An 18,045-nucleotide genomic window follows, 5' to 3' on the forward strand; every position below is an offset into this window, starting at 1 on the left:
TATATCTAGATATATATATATATAATTTTAAAAACATAGTTCTTAGGCTTTCTGATAAATTTTTCACTGTGTCAGAAAACATCCCCCCTTCAGAACAATTTGACTGTAAAACAACATGGGAAAGCATTTCACTAGAACATCACTATACCAAGTTTAACAAGTATGGAACTGCATAACTGTTTCCTTAAAGTTCCTTTAACTAACTTCATCAAACTCTGATCAATGGCCACTTATTAAACACACTAAGAGTTGCTTTGCTTCCTGACAGATGCTTGTGAAAATTTGGTACATCTGCTCTGAATATCACTGGAGGAAGAACTTCAAAGGGGCATGGTCTTAAGCCTTGAGATCAGGCCTTTCTCTGGACCTCAGAACCATTAGTTGTCAACAGCTTCTAATGACAAGGGAAAGGGAAGAAGCAGCCAGGGCTGGATAAGATGTAGAGGCCATGGATGAAAGCTAGGCCCCAGCGAAGATAATGGCAAAATTCCCACTACCTTCAACAAGGCCAGGATGTTATCCAATACTTGGACTTCCTCCCTAACAGCAATGCTAGGAGCAAACCTAATCCCATCAAACAGAATGGGAACAAGCAACTGATTCTGAGAGGTACTTGGTTTCAGTTCATTTCTGAGGGTAATCCAAATGCAGGATCAGGCCCCAGAAGCCCTGGGAGTGCTTGCCCAGGTTCCCCCATTTGCAGACATGTGCCTCAAGTCAGAATCTCTGGGCTCACCTCTGCAAGTGAGGAACCCTAGGTCTCCTTACTTGCAGAGGTGCACCCTGAGTGTTGTCCCCCAGGATTAGGCCCCTGCCACTCCTGAGCGGGTGTAGCAGGGGCCCAATTCTGTGTCTAGGCACAGCTGATCCACTTCATTTGGTGACATGTTTATAACATGTTTCATTTTCATATGAAATAAATGTTAAGATCCTGAGTATAGCGAACGCTCTATTTAAAAGCTGCAGGCTTGGCTTTAAATAAAAAAGCTGCTCTAAAATGTTTTAACATAAGAGTATTTTAATATAAAATTGTCTTGTTGGGCAGGAGTTGTGATGGCATCCTCCCTACAGCTGCTTCAGTTTCTCCCTACAGCTTTTAATTAAAAATTCAATCTTGTATCAGAAGAATTCAGATTTGGTGTGTGGACCAACAGATTTGGTGTGTGGATCAACAGAATATACTGCTCTCACATGGTGTTACTATAGCTAACTCTAAAACAGTGTAACACATTCCTATTAACATAGCTACTATTTAACACATATACTAAAGACTCCATGTTCCAGTCCTTTTACAACATATTATAATTCAACCGTATGGGAAGCCAAATTACAATAAGTATTGTTTTTATACTAATATTATATTCTTATACTAAATAAAATTCAACCACTACTAAGTAATCCACAAGTGTACTTACTTATCTTCTCTAGTAAAACACAGTTTTAAAACATATTTACAATTTACATTTAATCCACGGATATTAAGTTTATATATTTTCAGACCTTCCCTTCATATAAATAATGCAAATGAATATCAGCTTTTGCAACTGTTGTTTTGAGGCAGGTTGTGTCTGATCATAAAGAGCAACAAAGTTAATATTCTGAAACACTCATCATATGATGTCTTAAATGTCAGGATGTTCTAGGGAAAATACAGAATATTTAGCAAATCAGATAAAAAGACATACAAATCTATACTAAATGATGTTAAAATGTTCAACAATGGTATGAATGTGAAGTCGCACACAAACACTGGAAGGAAGAGCTAAGAAATAATAGAATAGAACATGAACCATGGAAGTAAAGACCCAAATCACCTTTTGTAAGGCTAAATACTGCATAATCTTTTACATGAAGTGATAATCACGAAAACAGGTGTTTTTAAAGGGAAAGAGAAAGTAACCCATACACACAAAAACAAAGCCATTTCAAAATTTCATGCAAGCTAGAAAATTTGTGAACATAAAATGGAGCTTCAGAGTAGGAATGGTTGGCTAAGTCTCCGAGGAGCAGGGCTGGGGCGGTGGGTGAGGCCTGCAGTTGGCCTCACCCCCGCCCCCACTACTTCCCCTTCATCCCCACAGTCATGGCAGTGCGTCGCACTCTGACTGGTTGTTTCACTAACCAACTAGAGTGATCCAAGAGCATTATGGACAGACAGACAGATGGGCTAAGCCCTTTATTATATAAGAATTATAGTAGAAAACAATTTTGCCCCCATTTTTTTGTATTCAGTTTATAGTTACTCTGGCACATGAATGGACTGCAACGTTTCTTTCCAAACTCAAAATTGCCACTCAAGGCCTGATCCGACTCCCACTGAACTCAGTGAAAAGTCTCCCAGGGGAGCTGGACTAAACCATATGATGAGTGAGGAAGAAAAGAAGATGCAGTGAAGTCCCTCTCTTACCGATGCTTCTGCATGGGAAGCAACCAAGGTCATGCCGAGGACAGCAGGAGTACTGTTAGCACTTCTGATGACACTGACAGCCTACAGGGTTAAGTACACATTGGGTTAGCTATGGGCTTGGAGAACTGTATGCCTAGATGAACAAGGAAGAGCTAACAGTTCACCTTGTCAATCAGTGCTGCAGCGGCTGCTGCTGTTTGTGTGCTGCCCCTCCCTCACCCACAGTGCCACTGAAGGCATTTTTCTTGTTCTTGTGCTATGAGTAAACAGGCTCAAGAAAATTACAGCCAAAATGATCCAACAAAGATTTCTACATGTAAGCGCCTACATCCATATTTGAACAGCTAAGCCTGTGGACAACATGGCATGATAATTACAGATCATGAATTTACCTTGGATTTAACTCAGTAATACAGTTATTCCATAGGAAACAGACACATGACCAGCTCACTGAAGCTGGCCTTGCAGCAGGTGCTTTTATAGAACCTGGCCACTAATGGTTGGGAACCCGATTTGCACTGAGCAAATGGTTACATGGCAAGGAACTAATTAACTTTGCCACAGGACAATACTTGTATTTACAAGTACTATCCTGCAATGAAGTTCTTTACTCCACAGCAATGCATGTGTACATGTTAACGGAGCTGGCTAAGGCACAAGGGTGCTTTAGTGCCTGCCAGCTAGCCCTTCGCTGGAGCAACCCTGTGCCCATTTATGTGCCTCTCCAGAGTATGCTGAGTATTCACAGGCCACTCTGCTAGGGCTTCTCGTCTCCATCCAACCTCTTACGCTTGGCATCATTTTGGCAGTTCACCTGTGTTCATTAGCATGAACCTGAACATATGCCAATTTCATGGGTTTTTGATCTTTTAAAAGGTACATGGAAAGGAGATGTTTGCACAACTGACTAATCCTGATCTATACTTTGAATTCCCAGATCTCAAACCATCTGGACTGAAATGCTACCTAAACTCCAGTCGGTAGTTTTACCACTGACTTGAGTGGGGTTAGAATTTCACCCAATCCCTATCCCAGAATATGCCAACCTTTTTATGAGCCACCTAGAAGATGAATTCTTCAAGGACTGCACCATCAAACCCTAGTTATGCTTAAGATATATCAATGACATCTTCATCATTTGGTCTGAAAACCTGCAATCTCTGATTGATTTCCATCAGAAATTCAAAAATCATCAACCCTTCATCAAACTCTCTCTTGAATACTCCATGTCCTTTTTAGACATGATGTTCACTAACCAGAATGGTAAAATACAGACCACCATATACAAGAAACCCACGGACCAAAATGCATTTCTGCACAGAACCAGCAATCACCCTAACTTACCAAGAAAGCTGTGATATCCAGCCAAGCCCTATGATACCACCGAATTTGCACTGAGGAGAACACCTGTAACTGTCACCTCACAAATCTCAAGAGGTCTTTCACTCAACAAAGACTGTCCTCCAGAGAGATAGATAGCACTTTTTGAAAAAGCCACCTGGATACCACTTGAAGAACTGCTGCAGTACAGAAAGAATCCCCTCTTCCCCTCCCCCATAAATCACACAAAATTGGTTATGGCATATCATCCCTCCCTGGAACCTATATGGGAAATCCTCAGACAACTGCAACCCTTACTAGAAGAAGATGCAATTCTTAAAGATATCATCCCAGAACCAACCATCCTAGCCTTTAAACAAGAACCAGACCTTGCTAACCTCATCACCAGAAGCAAAGTTCCTATAGCCCAAAACACAAAACACCACCAAATGGATCCAGACCATGCCATGACAAGAAATGTAAAACCTGCCAACGTATCTCCACCACCTCCACAATTACAACACCTACAACAGAACAGTCACCATTCCTGGATCTTACACTTGCACCTCCAAAAATATAACATATCTCATCCAGTGCACCAAATGCCCTGATGGAAAATACGTAGGAGAAATCAAACAATTGCGTACCAGAACGAACACACACTGAAAATCTATCAAAGACAAGAATACCCAATTACTTGTGGGGGCACATTGCTCACAAGAAAACCACTTTCTCTCCAACCTCTCAGTTCTAATCCTCAAAGAGAATTTACAAAACTCCTTTCATAGCTGAGCCTATGAACTTCACTTCACCAACCTACTGGATATAAACAATCATGAACTAAATATAGACATTGGATTTATGACACATTATAACGTACTTAACATTTGACTCCCCAGGTAACCGCTCTACTATTTACCAGATATATTCATTCCCCTTCCCCATCGCCCCCACCTGTCTCTCACCCATTGACTACCTAAATTTACATTTTCACTGATTGACTTTCTCTCATGCATACTGGTCTCTAGCTTCTTTACTACTCCATCCAGGAAGAGCACAGTGCAGCTGCTTCCTCAGCCTGATGAAGGGTATTTGTACCCAAAAGCTTGCAAAAAAGACTTTTTCCAACTATCTGAGTTGGTTTAATAAAAGATATCGGATTTACCCAAAGAACCTTGTCTACCCCAAACCCTAGAAACTACGAATTCATCTATGGTCCCAACTGCCTGATAAGTAGTTATTTATAAAACTTTAAGCATGACAGAAAGAAAAGGCGTTTAAGAAATGCACCGATGTACAGCAAAGCAGAGGTAGTAAAGCAGCAGTTTCTGTCATACGCACTTGTGTTTTTGTCAGAATGGCATGCAGGAGATGAAATGGATGAAGATGGTGGTGAGGATGATGAAGATGAAGATGAAGTCTCATCTATGTCTTTTGGATTTATCCAGTACGCACGAGTATCCCGATTACCTTTCTTACTCGTACAGCTGATGTCACACTGGAAAACATCTTCACAGCTGTCACTTTGCAAACGCTCTTTCTGGAGAAGTTTGTCCACTCTCTGTATAATGCACTCCAGACTTTTGTCAACGTTCAACCAAACTTTTTCCTTAAAAGAAAAATGTCCCCTTCTCAATTAAAAAAAAAAAAGAAAAACCAACACTGGATAACAAGTTCCTCTGCACACTAGAGACACATTGCCTGCTGTGGTTGTAACCACACTTGCTTAGCAAGTTCTTCCTTTGCTATTACATTTACACACACACACACTGGATATATATCAACAGTGCAAGTAACATTCATGCATAAATGCAGAGCCATGTAATAAATCTGCCAAACAATTCTGGCCATTTCTTCAGCCCTCCCCACATTAATCCATTTCTCCAGGATTTTTTTAATGTTCCAGCTTCAAATGGGTTAACATATGTTAACCTTATAATATTAGTGCGACAAGGAAGTGTTTCTTTTCCTGACAAATGTGGAATTTTCTCCTTAAAAATGACACTTGCTTGAGACCCATAGCAGGTAAGACTCAGTTCTAGGCCCAAGACACCTTTTCCACCCCTAAAAATATTCTTATTTTAAGAATCAATGCCCTACATCCTAGCAAGGCTAGAAGTGTAACTTGTATCTCTGGACAGAGAAAATTCCCAGACTCCCACTGGATCTCAGCATTCATTTCTAGACTTAAAAGGGTATGATAGACTATTCTTTAAAACTGTAGGTGTAGAAGGCTATTTTAGTTTAGGTTATAGATATTTCATGGAATTTTTTCCTAGTTGGAGAGACAGAACTGGCCCCTTTGAGCCATGCACAGATGGGCACAAGGGTCAATATTTTTAAAATTGGCTTTTAATTTTGTTGCCCAACTTTAGAAACCTTATTTAAGTGCTGAACATGAATCCACAATCCCAGGTGCAATCTGTGTTAAATTAACTGAAAAATCAGCCTCAATATGTCCCGGCCAGGACACCCAATAACTGAGCTATCTAAGGTGAAAGCTTACTTTTGAACAAATTAACCAAAATAAGAAATCTAACATTATAGGCAAATGGACACCAAAAATGGTTCCAATTACAAATTTTAAACTCTAAAACATTCCTAAAATTGGTTTTCTTTAAGGTAGTTTGGTATAAAGATTTTGTTAGTATTCATTTAAGATGACCTTTATATCTGACTTGTGGCTCTGCTATTGATGAGTGACATGACTATGCTGATAAAACTTTCAAAGTAGAGGTGAACAAAATATGGCCTGCCAAGGGTTTTTGTGCCCTGTGGTGGGTCCCTGAGCAGCCCCAGCTGTGGTGCACACCGCCATTTGTGGAGCTACTGCCCCTGGGTGTGGGCTGCAGCAGTGTGGTGGCTGGACTTGATTCCTGGCAGCACTGGCTCTTTCTGGCTGCTGCTGCACCCAGCCTCACTGCCTAGGCACCTCAGTCTGTCTGCCCCACATCCATTGCTGGACACCACTCCTTGCTACCCCATCCTGGCTAACCAGCTGGGTGTGTCCTGCCTGTGCAGGTCCCGGACCCGTTTCAGTGGAGACCCTGGGATCACTGGGTGGTGACAGCATGGGGCTGGGCCCCACGATGGAGCCACTTATGAGTTTTGGTGAACTGCTACGGGCAGAAGGAGAATGGGAGAGGGGTGTGTGGAAATGCTAACCCAACCCACAACAGCTCACCCAAACTTCTTAAGTAGCTCTCCAGCTGAATAATTGCCCACCCCTGCTTTAAAGCATAGCATCATATCTTTCTTATATTAATATTATGAAAAAAATATATAAATGTACATATAAGCAGCCATACTTGCACATACACATACTCTGACAGCACTAATGTCAAATCAATAAGCCATCACATAGAGATGGAAAACTGCTTGCTCACATGTACATGAAAAGGAATAAAAAAAACAAGTTCTTGAATTGCAGTACTAGGTGTTGAATTAAATATGGGCTTGATTTAAAGCATCAGGGATGAAAGAGCTGGGTGTGAAATATATTTACACACTGTTTCTTTCTTGTATTTGTTGCCATCACTATAATTAATTTGAACAATTTTAACTAAGATGGTACCCACTCCTGTTTCACCCTCTATTATGTAATTATATTACTATGACAAGGCAATTCCTATTTAAATTGGCAGCATTATTTGAATTTAATTCTTTCTTTGGCCTGTTTTAAAATGCAGTGCATTACCAAAACAGACAGATACCATGTTTAAATATTTTCATCAGGAAAACCAGAAAATAATTTAAAAGTTTATATTTCATGTTAAAATATATGAATATGTAGAGATCTATTAAATATGCAGATTTTGTACATGGGTTTGTTTTTTTCCTTCAGCACAGCGGTTGAGAAAGGAACACCCTGCAAGCTGGCTCTTGAGGTTTTTTTTTTTTTTTTTATAAAAAACAATTACCTTTCAATACAGACTTAACCACAGGAAAGCTATCTGGTCTAACAGTCACTGACTGCTGTTATGCAATGCTCCTGCTCCCCAGACCAAATAGTAGGCCTGGAGAGCATGGAAATAGTGCCTTAGACTGCTTACCGGTAACCCTTCAGATGACAAAGGTGTGAAGTAATGTGCTCCAAGATAAGATCTCTGGCCAGTGGTTAATAGCTTTGAAACAAACGGCTCAGAGTAAAGAATGAACTAAGGAGGAGAATGTAGATGGCAGGTGCAGGACTCATCCCTCCCTTCAGCAAACCTACCCATTCCTCTTCATGCCAATCCACCTGCAGAGAAGATCGGCTGTTTCTTCCTGTCCATCTTGCCACAAGAGTGTCTTGATCATTCCTTAACATTACCTGTTCCCCCTCTCCAGAGGTTGGAGATGCCTTTGAGGCTATGTAATCTGGCCTTGCAGCATTTAGTCCATGTATTGAATTTGCCAGAAGCTTGCAGTCACAGACAGTAACAAGCTGCCGAGTCTAAAATGATACAAAACACATTTTAAAGCATTTCCTTTTAAAAATGCATATTATTACTTTTTCATAAAAGGAAACTATCATTGGTTTAAAGGCTTGGGCTACTTTTAAAATTGTATTTTGAACAGGACCTTAAAAGGATCACATGTAAAAGTCCACAGAGTGATTTTCAAAATGTATTTGTTTATTCTAGATGTGCACGTAGTGCATATTTAACAACAACCTACAATTCTGAGCATCTCCACCTAAAACCAGCTCTTCATTCTCTATTTTAAAGCTTTGCTTATCTATTTTTGTGCATTTCTATTCAGTAGACACAAACTGCCAAACTAAAATGACGAATATTCAATTTAGTTCTATATGCCGTTTCAGAAGACAACTAATGAATGCTGAGAGGAAGGCATAAGTAAACCTCATGATCCAACAGAATATCGTAGGGGAAAGGACTTAGCGCACTTAGTGAAGTACTCAAGGCTTCACCGAAGCATGACGATTTCCTCTACACAATATAATTTCAGATACTATTCTTATTCATATGTCAATTAAAAAAAATCTTATGAAACTACACAACTCATCATTATGCATTAGTACTGAAATCCATAGCCTAATACTTTGTATAAGTGCTTACTCTTTTTTATTTCTAAATTCTTGACGTTAATTTTTGCATTATGGGAAAGTGTACATAAACATTCCAAATATGTACACAGTAAACTGATACAAATATTGTCATGTGATACTGCCAACTTATTCTGTGTACTTTCTTAGAGCTCAGCAAACAAAATAAAACAAAGCTCAATACAACTATTTTTGTTCCTGGCCCAGTAAATAAGGTTCATTTTGATTGCCAGTCTGCTTTTTTTAAAAGGATTAAAGTATTTTTTGAATGCATCACTATAGTTAGACCCAGGGCCATATCATTGATGCTCCTTTTTAGTACTGAATGAATAGTATTCAAATACATGATGGAAAACAAATCCCACTTGAATTTACCACCCTGTATGGGTCAAGTACAGCTTTGAAGGAACCATACTTGAATGTTTGAAGCAAGCCTACCAAAAATTATCTTTCCCAGTGATTCAGTTACCTTATCTGCTAAAATGGCAAGTGTTCTTTCCAGACCGTTAGCTGATCTATCCTTGGCAGCTCTTGAGAGCCTTTCTGCATAGTAACTGACTTGAGTTTTGAGGGTGTTGATTTGTGCAATAATCTCCTTTGCTCTAACAATGTCCTGTGGGATGTATATTATAGATTGGGAGCTCATGGAAGTGCTGAAAAAGAAAGAAGGCTTTTAAAAAAAAAATATATAAACACTACAGTCACACTTTTTTCATGCTGAGGAAGTAACTGCAGACAATAGAATCTACCTATGCTATCAATCAACAGTGAAAAGGTGATTACTGAGCTGGAACACTATACCTAAGCACTTCTGCATTTAATGGAAGCATTCAAATGCAGATTTACTAACTGCTTATGACTAGTGACTTGCACAGAGCTAACACATCAAAGGGAACATTTTCTGAGGAGACTATGTGTGATACATGTTGCTATCAGAGACAGATCTCCTGCTTCTTTAGGCTGTTTGATCAACTCTCCCTCCTTCTCCCAACACAGATACTTTATTGAGTCCTGGTCTACACAACAGCTTTACTGGCTATATTAGTTGGGAGCACGAAAATCTCACCCTCCTCCACCCCACCAATTCAATGGCACAACTTGGCTAGCAAAAGCCTTAGTACAGGCAAAATTAGTTACACTGCCAAAAAAAAAAATAAAAAACAAAACAAAAAAAACCCTTTTGCCTATATAACTTATTTTGCTTTGGGAGACTAGTCTAAGCTATTCAGGAAAGATGCTCTTTTTGCTGGCATAAGATGAATTGCTGCAAGGGGAGTGTTGCTGGGATAGCAAAGTCACTGTAGTGTAGTAAGCCCTCAGGTATGTTTCTGATACCTCCTTGCCAATCTAGGGAAATTTGGCCTTGACCTTGCTTGTATACAAAATCTGTACTACACTGAAATAATTAAGTGGTACCCTCCTTGCTGGGCACATGGTTTGTTCCCATACAAGAAGGGTAATAAACTTTTTTTAAAAGAGAATCTGCATCTTTATACTGGTACAATTCCATCCACACTGGAGTTGTACTAGTAAAAGGTCCCATTTACATGTTACACTTAAGACATGATTAACCAGTTAATGATGTCTTAAGTTGTGACCCAGCTACACATTTAATCAATGAATGGCATGATAAAACAAAGAATAAGCCACAAAGTTATTCCACAAAAAATGTATATAAATTTTGTGGCTCATTCTTATTATGCCATTAACTGAACATGTGGCCACCACTGTGGTTGGGAGCCCTGTCAGCTAATGGGGCTCCCAGATACAGGGGTGCACCACATACTGCCACAACTGTGAGCCCTGCAATAGCTGTGGCAGTATCCCGTGTGTTGCTGCGGGCCTTGCAGCTGATGAGGCTTGAAGACACACAAACTTGTTACTTACTGTGCACAGGGATTTTAGGATTGCAATCCCAGGCTCCCTGTGCACCAGTAATAAGGTGTGATTGGATCTGGTGCTGGATCCCACAATCACATCGCCTGCCATGCACGTGTAGCATGGCAGGAGGTGACTGTGTGCGCATCAGATCCTATCATGCCTTTACCTGAGCATCTAGAAGGGCCCTAAAAAAAAAGAAGAAAACAAACCTCTGTGGAGGCCAGGCCTCTGTCTCAGCTCAGAATCCAACAGGCATAATTTTGCATTCAGGATGAAATATCAAGACAAAAGGTGCCTGAGAACTTAATTTATTTCTCTTTCTACTAATTTCTTCTAAATATTATTGGCTTCACTCTACAGCCACTGGAAAGAACAGTACCTACTACAGGTGCAAAACCCAGCTTGTTTGTTGGACAAATCCATGCTTAGCATCTCACAGAAACTATTTGCCAGGTTCATCAGGCCCAAATCAGTATTTTTGAGAAGTATGAATACTGCTCTAGGGGGATGGGGTCAGAAGCAAGGATATAAACTTTATTTTGAGCCACTGACTAGGGAGACATTATACGAGTTTTTAAAAATTTTTGCAAGAAAAGCAGTAATGCGGGTTCACTTTTACCACGTGTCCATGAGATAATGCAGGCGATACTTAAGGGGGCACGCTTCAAAAACAATTGTCACAAAGGTCAATCAATCTGAAGGCATTTTCATAGACTGAGAAGTTCGTAAAGCCAGAAGTCTGACCTCCTTTAAAGAGATGGCTTTCCCTTTTGAAGGTTTCAATGCAATAGGAACTGCTGAACCAGCTGCATCATCTGTGTTCCTCTGGTCACACACCTATCTGCAGGGAGTGGAGGGAAACCATTTCTCAACACTCCTCACCTCACATGAAACAGATCTCCTCTTTTAGGACTTTTATGCCACATTGACCAGTGCTCTTAGTGACAATGCCTCTGAGCAATTTCTTTCCACTACAGTAGGGTTATCATGCAGCAAGGTAATGTATCTGGGAGGAAGGCCATGCAGCATGTTCAGATTTGACTCTTACTATTTGGTTGGGGTTTTTTTTAAAGCAAAACCAGCAAACATTCACTGGGAATGCCAGAGGAAAGAAATTTTATGGTATGAAGTTCACACATATTCACTTTCCAATCTGCAATCATGCTTTCAAATGAACAGCTGTTGTTTTATAAAGGTAAGCTATACTGCCCAATTAATAGATTTTAATATATGAAATGTAACCCCCACAAACCAAACTAAACCACATAACGCCTGCTGTATGCAGCATGTACATGTTGTGGTACTACTGGAAGCTACACGTGGTCCAATTTGAAGGCCCAATCCAAAAGTCATCAAAATCAATGTAAGCCTTCAGTTGATATCTGTAGACTTTTTACTTGGCTCCGGAAATCTAGCTCACAGAACTAATTCAGAGCAAGAGCACTGCTGTGCCATTAGCCCTATATTTTATTCTGTTCTCTTACAGTACTGAACTTTACAAAGTATCTATAAAATTAAAGGGGAAAATGCACAAGGCTTAGGAACACATTTAAATGTACAAATTAAAAAAATATGTAAATCTACTGTGACAATTAGAACTTAAAACAATGCATTATGTCACCTCTCTTCCATTACTAGGAGAAGAAAGCGTTAAAAAATATATATTGTGTAGCTATGTCTCTTCCACTAAGTGCAACCTGTTTTCACTGGAAGTAATAGAGAATGTTGTTTTGTTCAAATCTGCAGTCTTGTAATCAAGGAAAGCTCTAAAATTAGCTGTTCATTACAAAATAAACATTGCAGATGGAAAAACAAATTCATTCATACATCGTGTTCTACTAAGCACCTACAGTCATTTGAAGCACAAGTAGTGGTGCCATGACTCATGACACTAAAACACCCTGTACATTTTAAAGCACACTGATCTTTGCCAAAGAAAGGGAAAGAAAAAACAACAAAAAAAAGTTCTCTCCACAAACTCCCAGAAACAGAAAACTCACCAACATTCCTCATAACTGCTAAAAAAAAAACAAAACCAAAATAAAATTAGCAGATTGTTAGCAAATACCAAAAGCAGGAAAAAAAACAATGTCTGGGAAAATATCTTATTTGTTTAATATTTTCAATAATGCATGTACATGTGATTAAACCTGGAAGCAAAAAAATGCACGTACTAAAGAATGTCAGATGATCATGGTATTCATTTAGAGCATTACACATGTGCAAGGAACAGTTCTGCCAATAAGCAAGGAAAAAATAAAATCGCTTTTTTATTCAGCAGTGAAAATGAAGAAAGATGGAATAAAGTTCTACTATATTGGAGCCTACCTTTTGGCAGGTGTGCCACAAATTAGCCCTGGCACCATTCCAAGTGCCACTTGATACCCCTCCACTGCCCAATCTGTAGGTCTGCTTCCTGCCCCCCACCCTGTGCTCGCTGCTTGATCTGCTGCTCTTATTTCTGCTTCCTGCCCTGTTTGCTACTGTGCTGCCTGTCCCCTCCCTGAACTGTGCCGCATGCCACACTTAGAGGCTGCCTATGCCAGTTATGGCACCCATGCTACAGGTTGACCATTTCTTTTCTGTTACATGGTTTTGTATAAAAGCAAACAAATCCACAAAAAGGGAGTCTTGTTTGTTACGGAGATTATAACATTATATCTTACATTATTTGATAAAATTCCATTTATATTGCCTCAGCAGTTTATACACAAGGAGAAATTAGACTCTTAAAACCTTTTATTTAGTTGTCAAAGAGTGCTTTCTTTTTACAAAACGTGATAGAGCATTCAAGTGATTGGATCTTGCTCTTGCTACTCTTAAGATAATGATAATTGTAAATGAATACATGTTTAAGGTTAGAAGGAACCATTATGATCATTAGCCCTCCCTTTTTGACAATATAGGCCAGAGAGCTAATTCTGGCCAAAAAAAAAAAAAAAAAATCAATGGCTTCCACAACTAGCCACTAGCCGCTGCCTTGTACCTGCAGTATTTTTTGCACTTACTAAAGTGGGGATATATTTTTATTATTAATTTTATTTATTTTGCAGTGTTTCTGGCTCTTTTGCTTGTGTTATGAACAATAATTATTTTTCTGGTTCTATTCTTTGGGTTTCTGATGTGATGCATGTAATATGTAGAACAAGCTCTTTTGAGTCAATACATGCTATTATTCCAAGCCTCAGGGCATCCAATTTTTTATTTGATGTACATGTCCCCAAGTGAGCAGAGACAAAAATGGTGGTTATGCTTTGAGGATGAAGTGTAAGAAGCCTGCTTGATTTGCCATTCATGTGATCTAATACCTCTTATAATTATCTTGGTAGGTATAGTATTCATCCTTGCTCACCGTTATATGGTTTGTTACAAAACTGACAAAATGTTTTAAGATCAGAGCTGTCCAATCCATTTCGGTTTGTAGGGCAGGTCTGGACCAACGGGCTTCTTCTGGGCCAGACAACCCATGTCAGCAGTGGGACAGGCAACAGCAGTCTTAACTCTCGTGTGCTGACCATACCATCACTGCTTGCTCTAGTGCTGAAAGGCATCCCCAATGGGGATCTCAATCTGTAAATATATTAGCAGAGCAACCAGCCCCATGGGTTTAACACTGCTGCCACTTGCCTACTGCCACCATAAAGCACCCCTCAACAGGGATCTCAATGTGGAAAAAAATAATGTGGGGCAAGTGGCAACAGCATTAACTTCCTGAGTGCTGGCCCCATCAACACAGAGACTCTGACAATCATGGGAGTTAATGCCATCACTGCCCTGCTGCAGACTTTTCAGCCCTGTGAACCATGATTTAACCATTTGAGGGCCACATGCAGCCTGTGGGCTGTCATTTGTTCGAAATTAACATTGGAGGGGGAGAGATCAATAAACAGAAGACGGGCCTGTAATCTGTGCTATCTCCCGATAAGGATATTACCGGTAGAAAAGCTTATTTCAACTCAGAAATAAGACATGCAGTTTTCATATGCACAGAGATGGCTGCCTTGTAAAGGCTTAGGAGAAAAACGCTGGTTGGAAATAAAGGCTTGAGGATTGGGTGTGTACAGCTGAGTGAATTGTACCAAATTAAAAGCAGATGTTTTGGTGGGGTGTGAATTATCATCTGTCATCTTCTCTGTGATAACTGTTACATCAGTCACCCCAGCCCATGCTAACTGGAAGCTAAATTAGGCTTATCTAGTATTTATTTCAATTGAGGTAAATTGCCCTGGTCTAGTTTTAACTTACTGTGGAAAAGTGTGGACGCATGGAATAACTACTGCAGATCAACCGATGCATGGTACTTTAATTTTGTATAATTTGTCCGTCTGTTCACACCAATAGGTGGTTTAGTTACTTAAGACACCGCAGTGACAGGTCCATGTAAGTACATAAGTAGACCAATTACCATTTACAGGACTATGAAACCAACAACAACAGAAATGTCAGCCCACTCTACTGATGTTTCAGCTTTTTCTTCCTGCCACATCCTATATGTCAGACATTTATGGGAAGCAGAGGTTAGTATCGCTCTAACTACCAAAATATATGCTGGTCTGACTCTGAAGTTCAAGTGGCACTACAAGTTGCCCTGCTTCTGTAGTCCCCAGTTTTCTGTGGCTGATGGACAACAACATCAAACAAGTAACACACAGCTGGCAACATTATGCTTTGTTCTCCCTGTCAACCTCACTTTTAATTTTCTGTGGCTGCGAAGAAAATTTGAGGATCTGATGGTCAACACACCTGGGACCTCTGCCCTATCCATTACCAAAAATAGTGCTGCTGATTGTACACCCCAATACCTTTCTAAAATACTACCTGGTAGGACTGAGCTGTGTTCCCATATCACAGTTACTTTCTTTTCCTTCATGCCAGCTCAGATTTCCAGCTTCTTCTATCCCATGTGTCTCTAAGTTATGTTAGTGGGGTTTCCCTTACCTGCAGTTGCTCTTGTAACCCCTCAGGGGGAGGGAGGCAAAAAAGATAATACAAACCTGCCTGGCATTATCTTTCACTTATTAAGTTCCACAAAGCCAGTGGGACATTGTGCATGCCTTCCCCTCAACACAGCTGACCTTTCCAACTTCTGCCCTCTCTTGCAATGTTACCTGGCCATTCCTCTGGAGAGGCTGCTGAGGGGATCAGAAGGAAGGAGGGTGTGATGTGGAGGTGGAAGATGGCTTCTATAGAGCAGAAAGTGCATGGGTCTGAGTGCAGACAGGGAGCAATTAGTAATTACTCATCTGCATAAAATGTGGGGGAGAAACAAGGAAGCTTGAAGCAATTATCTCCAAAGCTATGATGTCAACAGGGAAACTGCCTGCTAGGGACTGCTATTGTCTTCTTGGGAGTGTTGACAGAGATGAGAAACTCATCTTTAGACAGAAGCTTTAAGATCTAAGGGAAAAGATCAGATACTGGAAGACTCCTGAACAGAATCAGTTTCCGTGCTTGTGCTTTTGGGTTTAGGACATCAGTAAGAGATAGAAGCTAGGGTCAATTACTTTGCCCAATTTCTCATCTGACTTCAGTGAAAATTCTTTAGCCAACTAAGGTTGTACATTATGAAATCATGCATGGCAAATTTCTTTTAACTGATCTGGAAGTCCAGCTCAGACATGCTGAGGAAACAAGCTGAAGGAAACAAAAATATCGAATATACCATTTTTAGGGAGAGCTTAACAACAATTCCCAAACCTGCAATTAGAGAGGAAATAAACTCAGCTAAAGTACCTTCAAGAGTTAAACTAGAAATCGAATACCATAATTTAACTATCCTGAAATATTAAAAGTTCTAAGAAATCATAATGGTTTTTTAATTTAACAACAACAAAAAGAACAAAAAGGAAACTTTTTTCCTTCTCCCTCTTTATAAAAGACATATATGATAATGTTCACTTTATATAGTAGAACTTCTAAATGTAGATATTACAAAAAGGTGAAATGGTGAGCTTATTGTCCAAATTGTTAGCATGGAGCATTAGATAAAATCAAGTGACAACTTTTATAACAATTCTTCTACTTACTGTTTCTTCGCGTCCTCAAATTTATGCAGTTTTTTCCGTAGGCCACCTGATTTAAAGCCTTGACAATGAGCTGCTGGCGCACCTATGGTCACTATGTCGTAATTCTGATCTGGGATGGACAAAAAGTGCTTACAAATGAAAGTTCACCCTCTTCACTTTGCTTGAATATCTGTGGAAATTTAAACTACTCAAAACATAATTTTCTCAACCCTCCCCTTCCCTTCTCCCCAAAACTGGGGCCCTTCCAAACAGATCTGAGATCTACAGTAACCTTGAACGGTTTTAATGGCCTTAAAGGAGCTGCCAAGTCCTACAAACCCAGATCCCTCTGTCTTAATTGACAAGCCTGACAAATGCAATACACCTTGGATATAAGGAAGAGGGATTAACCTTGACACTTGCCAAACTATTCATCTCTCCCATCTGGAGACAGGTGAAAGGGGCTGAAAAATTAGAATCTTTTTTTTTTTTTTTTGATATCACTGCTAATACTTTTTTGCAAGTATTATGGTCCTTATACATTAATACAAAATATTGGATTTGTCCTGGCTACAGTGAAATAAAGTAACTACATAAAAACATCCAACAGGCAGGACTTTGACATCATGACACAACCTGAAAGGATTCTAAAACCTAAAAGGGACATTGAAGCTTACTTCAGCACAAACAGAAAAGGACTGGAAATCTGGTGAGAGAAGGAGGAAGGCACTCCACCACTCAATTTTACCGTAAAATAAAAACAGGAATAATGATACTTACTTTTATTTATTTATTTATTTTTGGTAAAAGTATTCTGAGATCCAAGGAGGGTAGATGTTATGCAATGTTAGATAGTTTAGCACAGCACAGAAGCTGCACTGGTTTGCAAAAACTGAGCTGTGGAAGGGAAAATGGAAGTCCAAAACAAAGGGGAAAACATAAATATATGAGACAATGAGAGAGACGTACCTGATCCTGCATCATCCTGGACTCTCATTCTCTGGATGTGTAAATTTGTAGGAACAAATTCCAATTTTTTATCAGCTTTCAAGCTGCTTGCTTTAAATGAGGGACCTGAGAAATGTGAGAGAGACATATTTATTCTGTATCTGCACTTTAAAACCTTTGCTGCTTCCAGAGGCAATGTGGGATGGGGCTCCTTTCCACACCTGATGCAGAGCTGTAGACAAGGTGAGGGTAATGCTGGGCCAAAGTATGACAACCAGTCTTCTGGTCAGTGGGAACTTGTGCTCCTGAGGCCCATGCAATCAGCAATAAACTGTATGACTGTAAAAATGGAAGGGTGATAATAGGATTCATTTAAAATCTATTTTAGTGAGAAGTTGCAATGTCCTAAAAATCCTGTAACTAACCCTATGGTACTG

General features: G+C 39.8%; 1 protein-coding gene across 10 annotated transcripts in view; it reads right to left on the reverse strand.

Annotated features, from left to right (window-relative positions):
* INPP4A (inositol polyphosphate-4-phosphatase type I A) overlaps positions 1 to 18,045 on the reverse strand; it is a 197,502-nt gene that overhangs the window by 33,837 nt on the left and 145,620 nt on the right. For 6 of the 10 annotated variants that reach the window (XM_090065059.1, XM_090065043.1, XM_090065082.1 and 3 more), the window contains 6 exons: positions 17,630 to 17,734; positions 16,682 to 16,790; positions 12,656 to 12,673; positions 9,244 to 9,427; positions 7,944 to 8,162; positions 5,069 to 5,336 (listed from right to left, as the gene is read on the reverse strand). In XM_090065059.1, coding sequence (XP_089921185.1) covers positions 5,069 to 5,336; positions 7,944 to 8,162; positions 9,244 to 9,427; positions 12,656 to 12,673; positions 16,682 to 16,790; positions 17,630 to 17,734 — 903 coding nt within the window. The remainder of the gene's footprint in view (positions 1 to 5,068; positions 5,337 to 7,943; positions 8,163 to 9,243; positions 9,428 to 12,655; positions 12,674 to 16,681; positions 16,791 to 17,629; positions 17,735 to 18,045) is intronic. The other 4 variants (XM_090065119.1, XM_090065100.1, XM_090065091.1 and 1 more) reach the window with 4 other exon arrangements.

Source organism: Crocodylus siamensis, chromosome 1 (assembly GCF_052110815.1).
Source record: "Crocodylus siamensis isolate JL-2025a chromosome 1, ASM5211081v1, whole genome shotgun sequence".
Lineage (NCBI taxonomy): Eukaryota > Metazoa > Chordata > Crocodylia > Crocodylidae > Crocodylus > Crocodylus siamensis.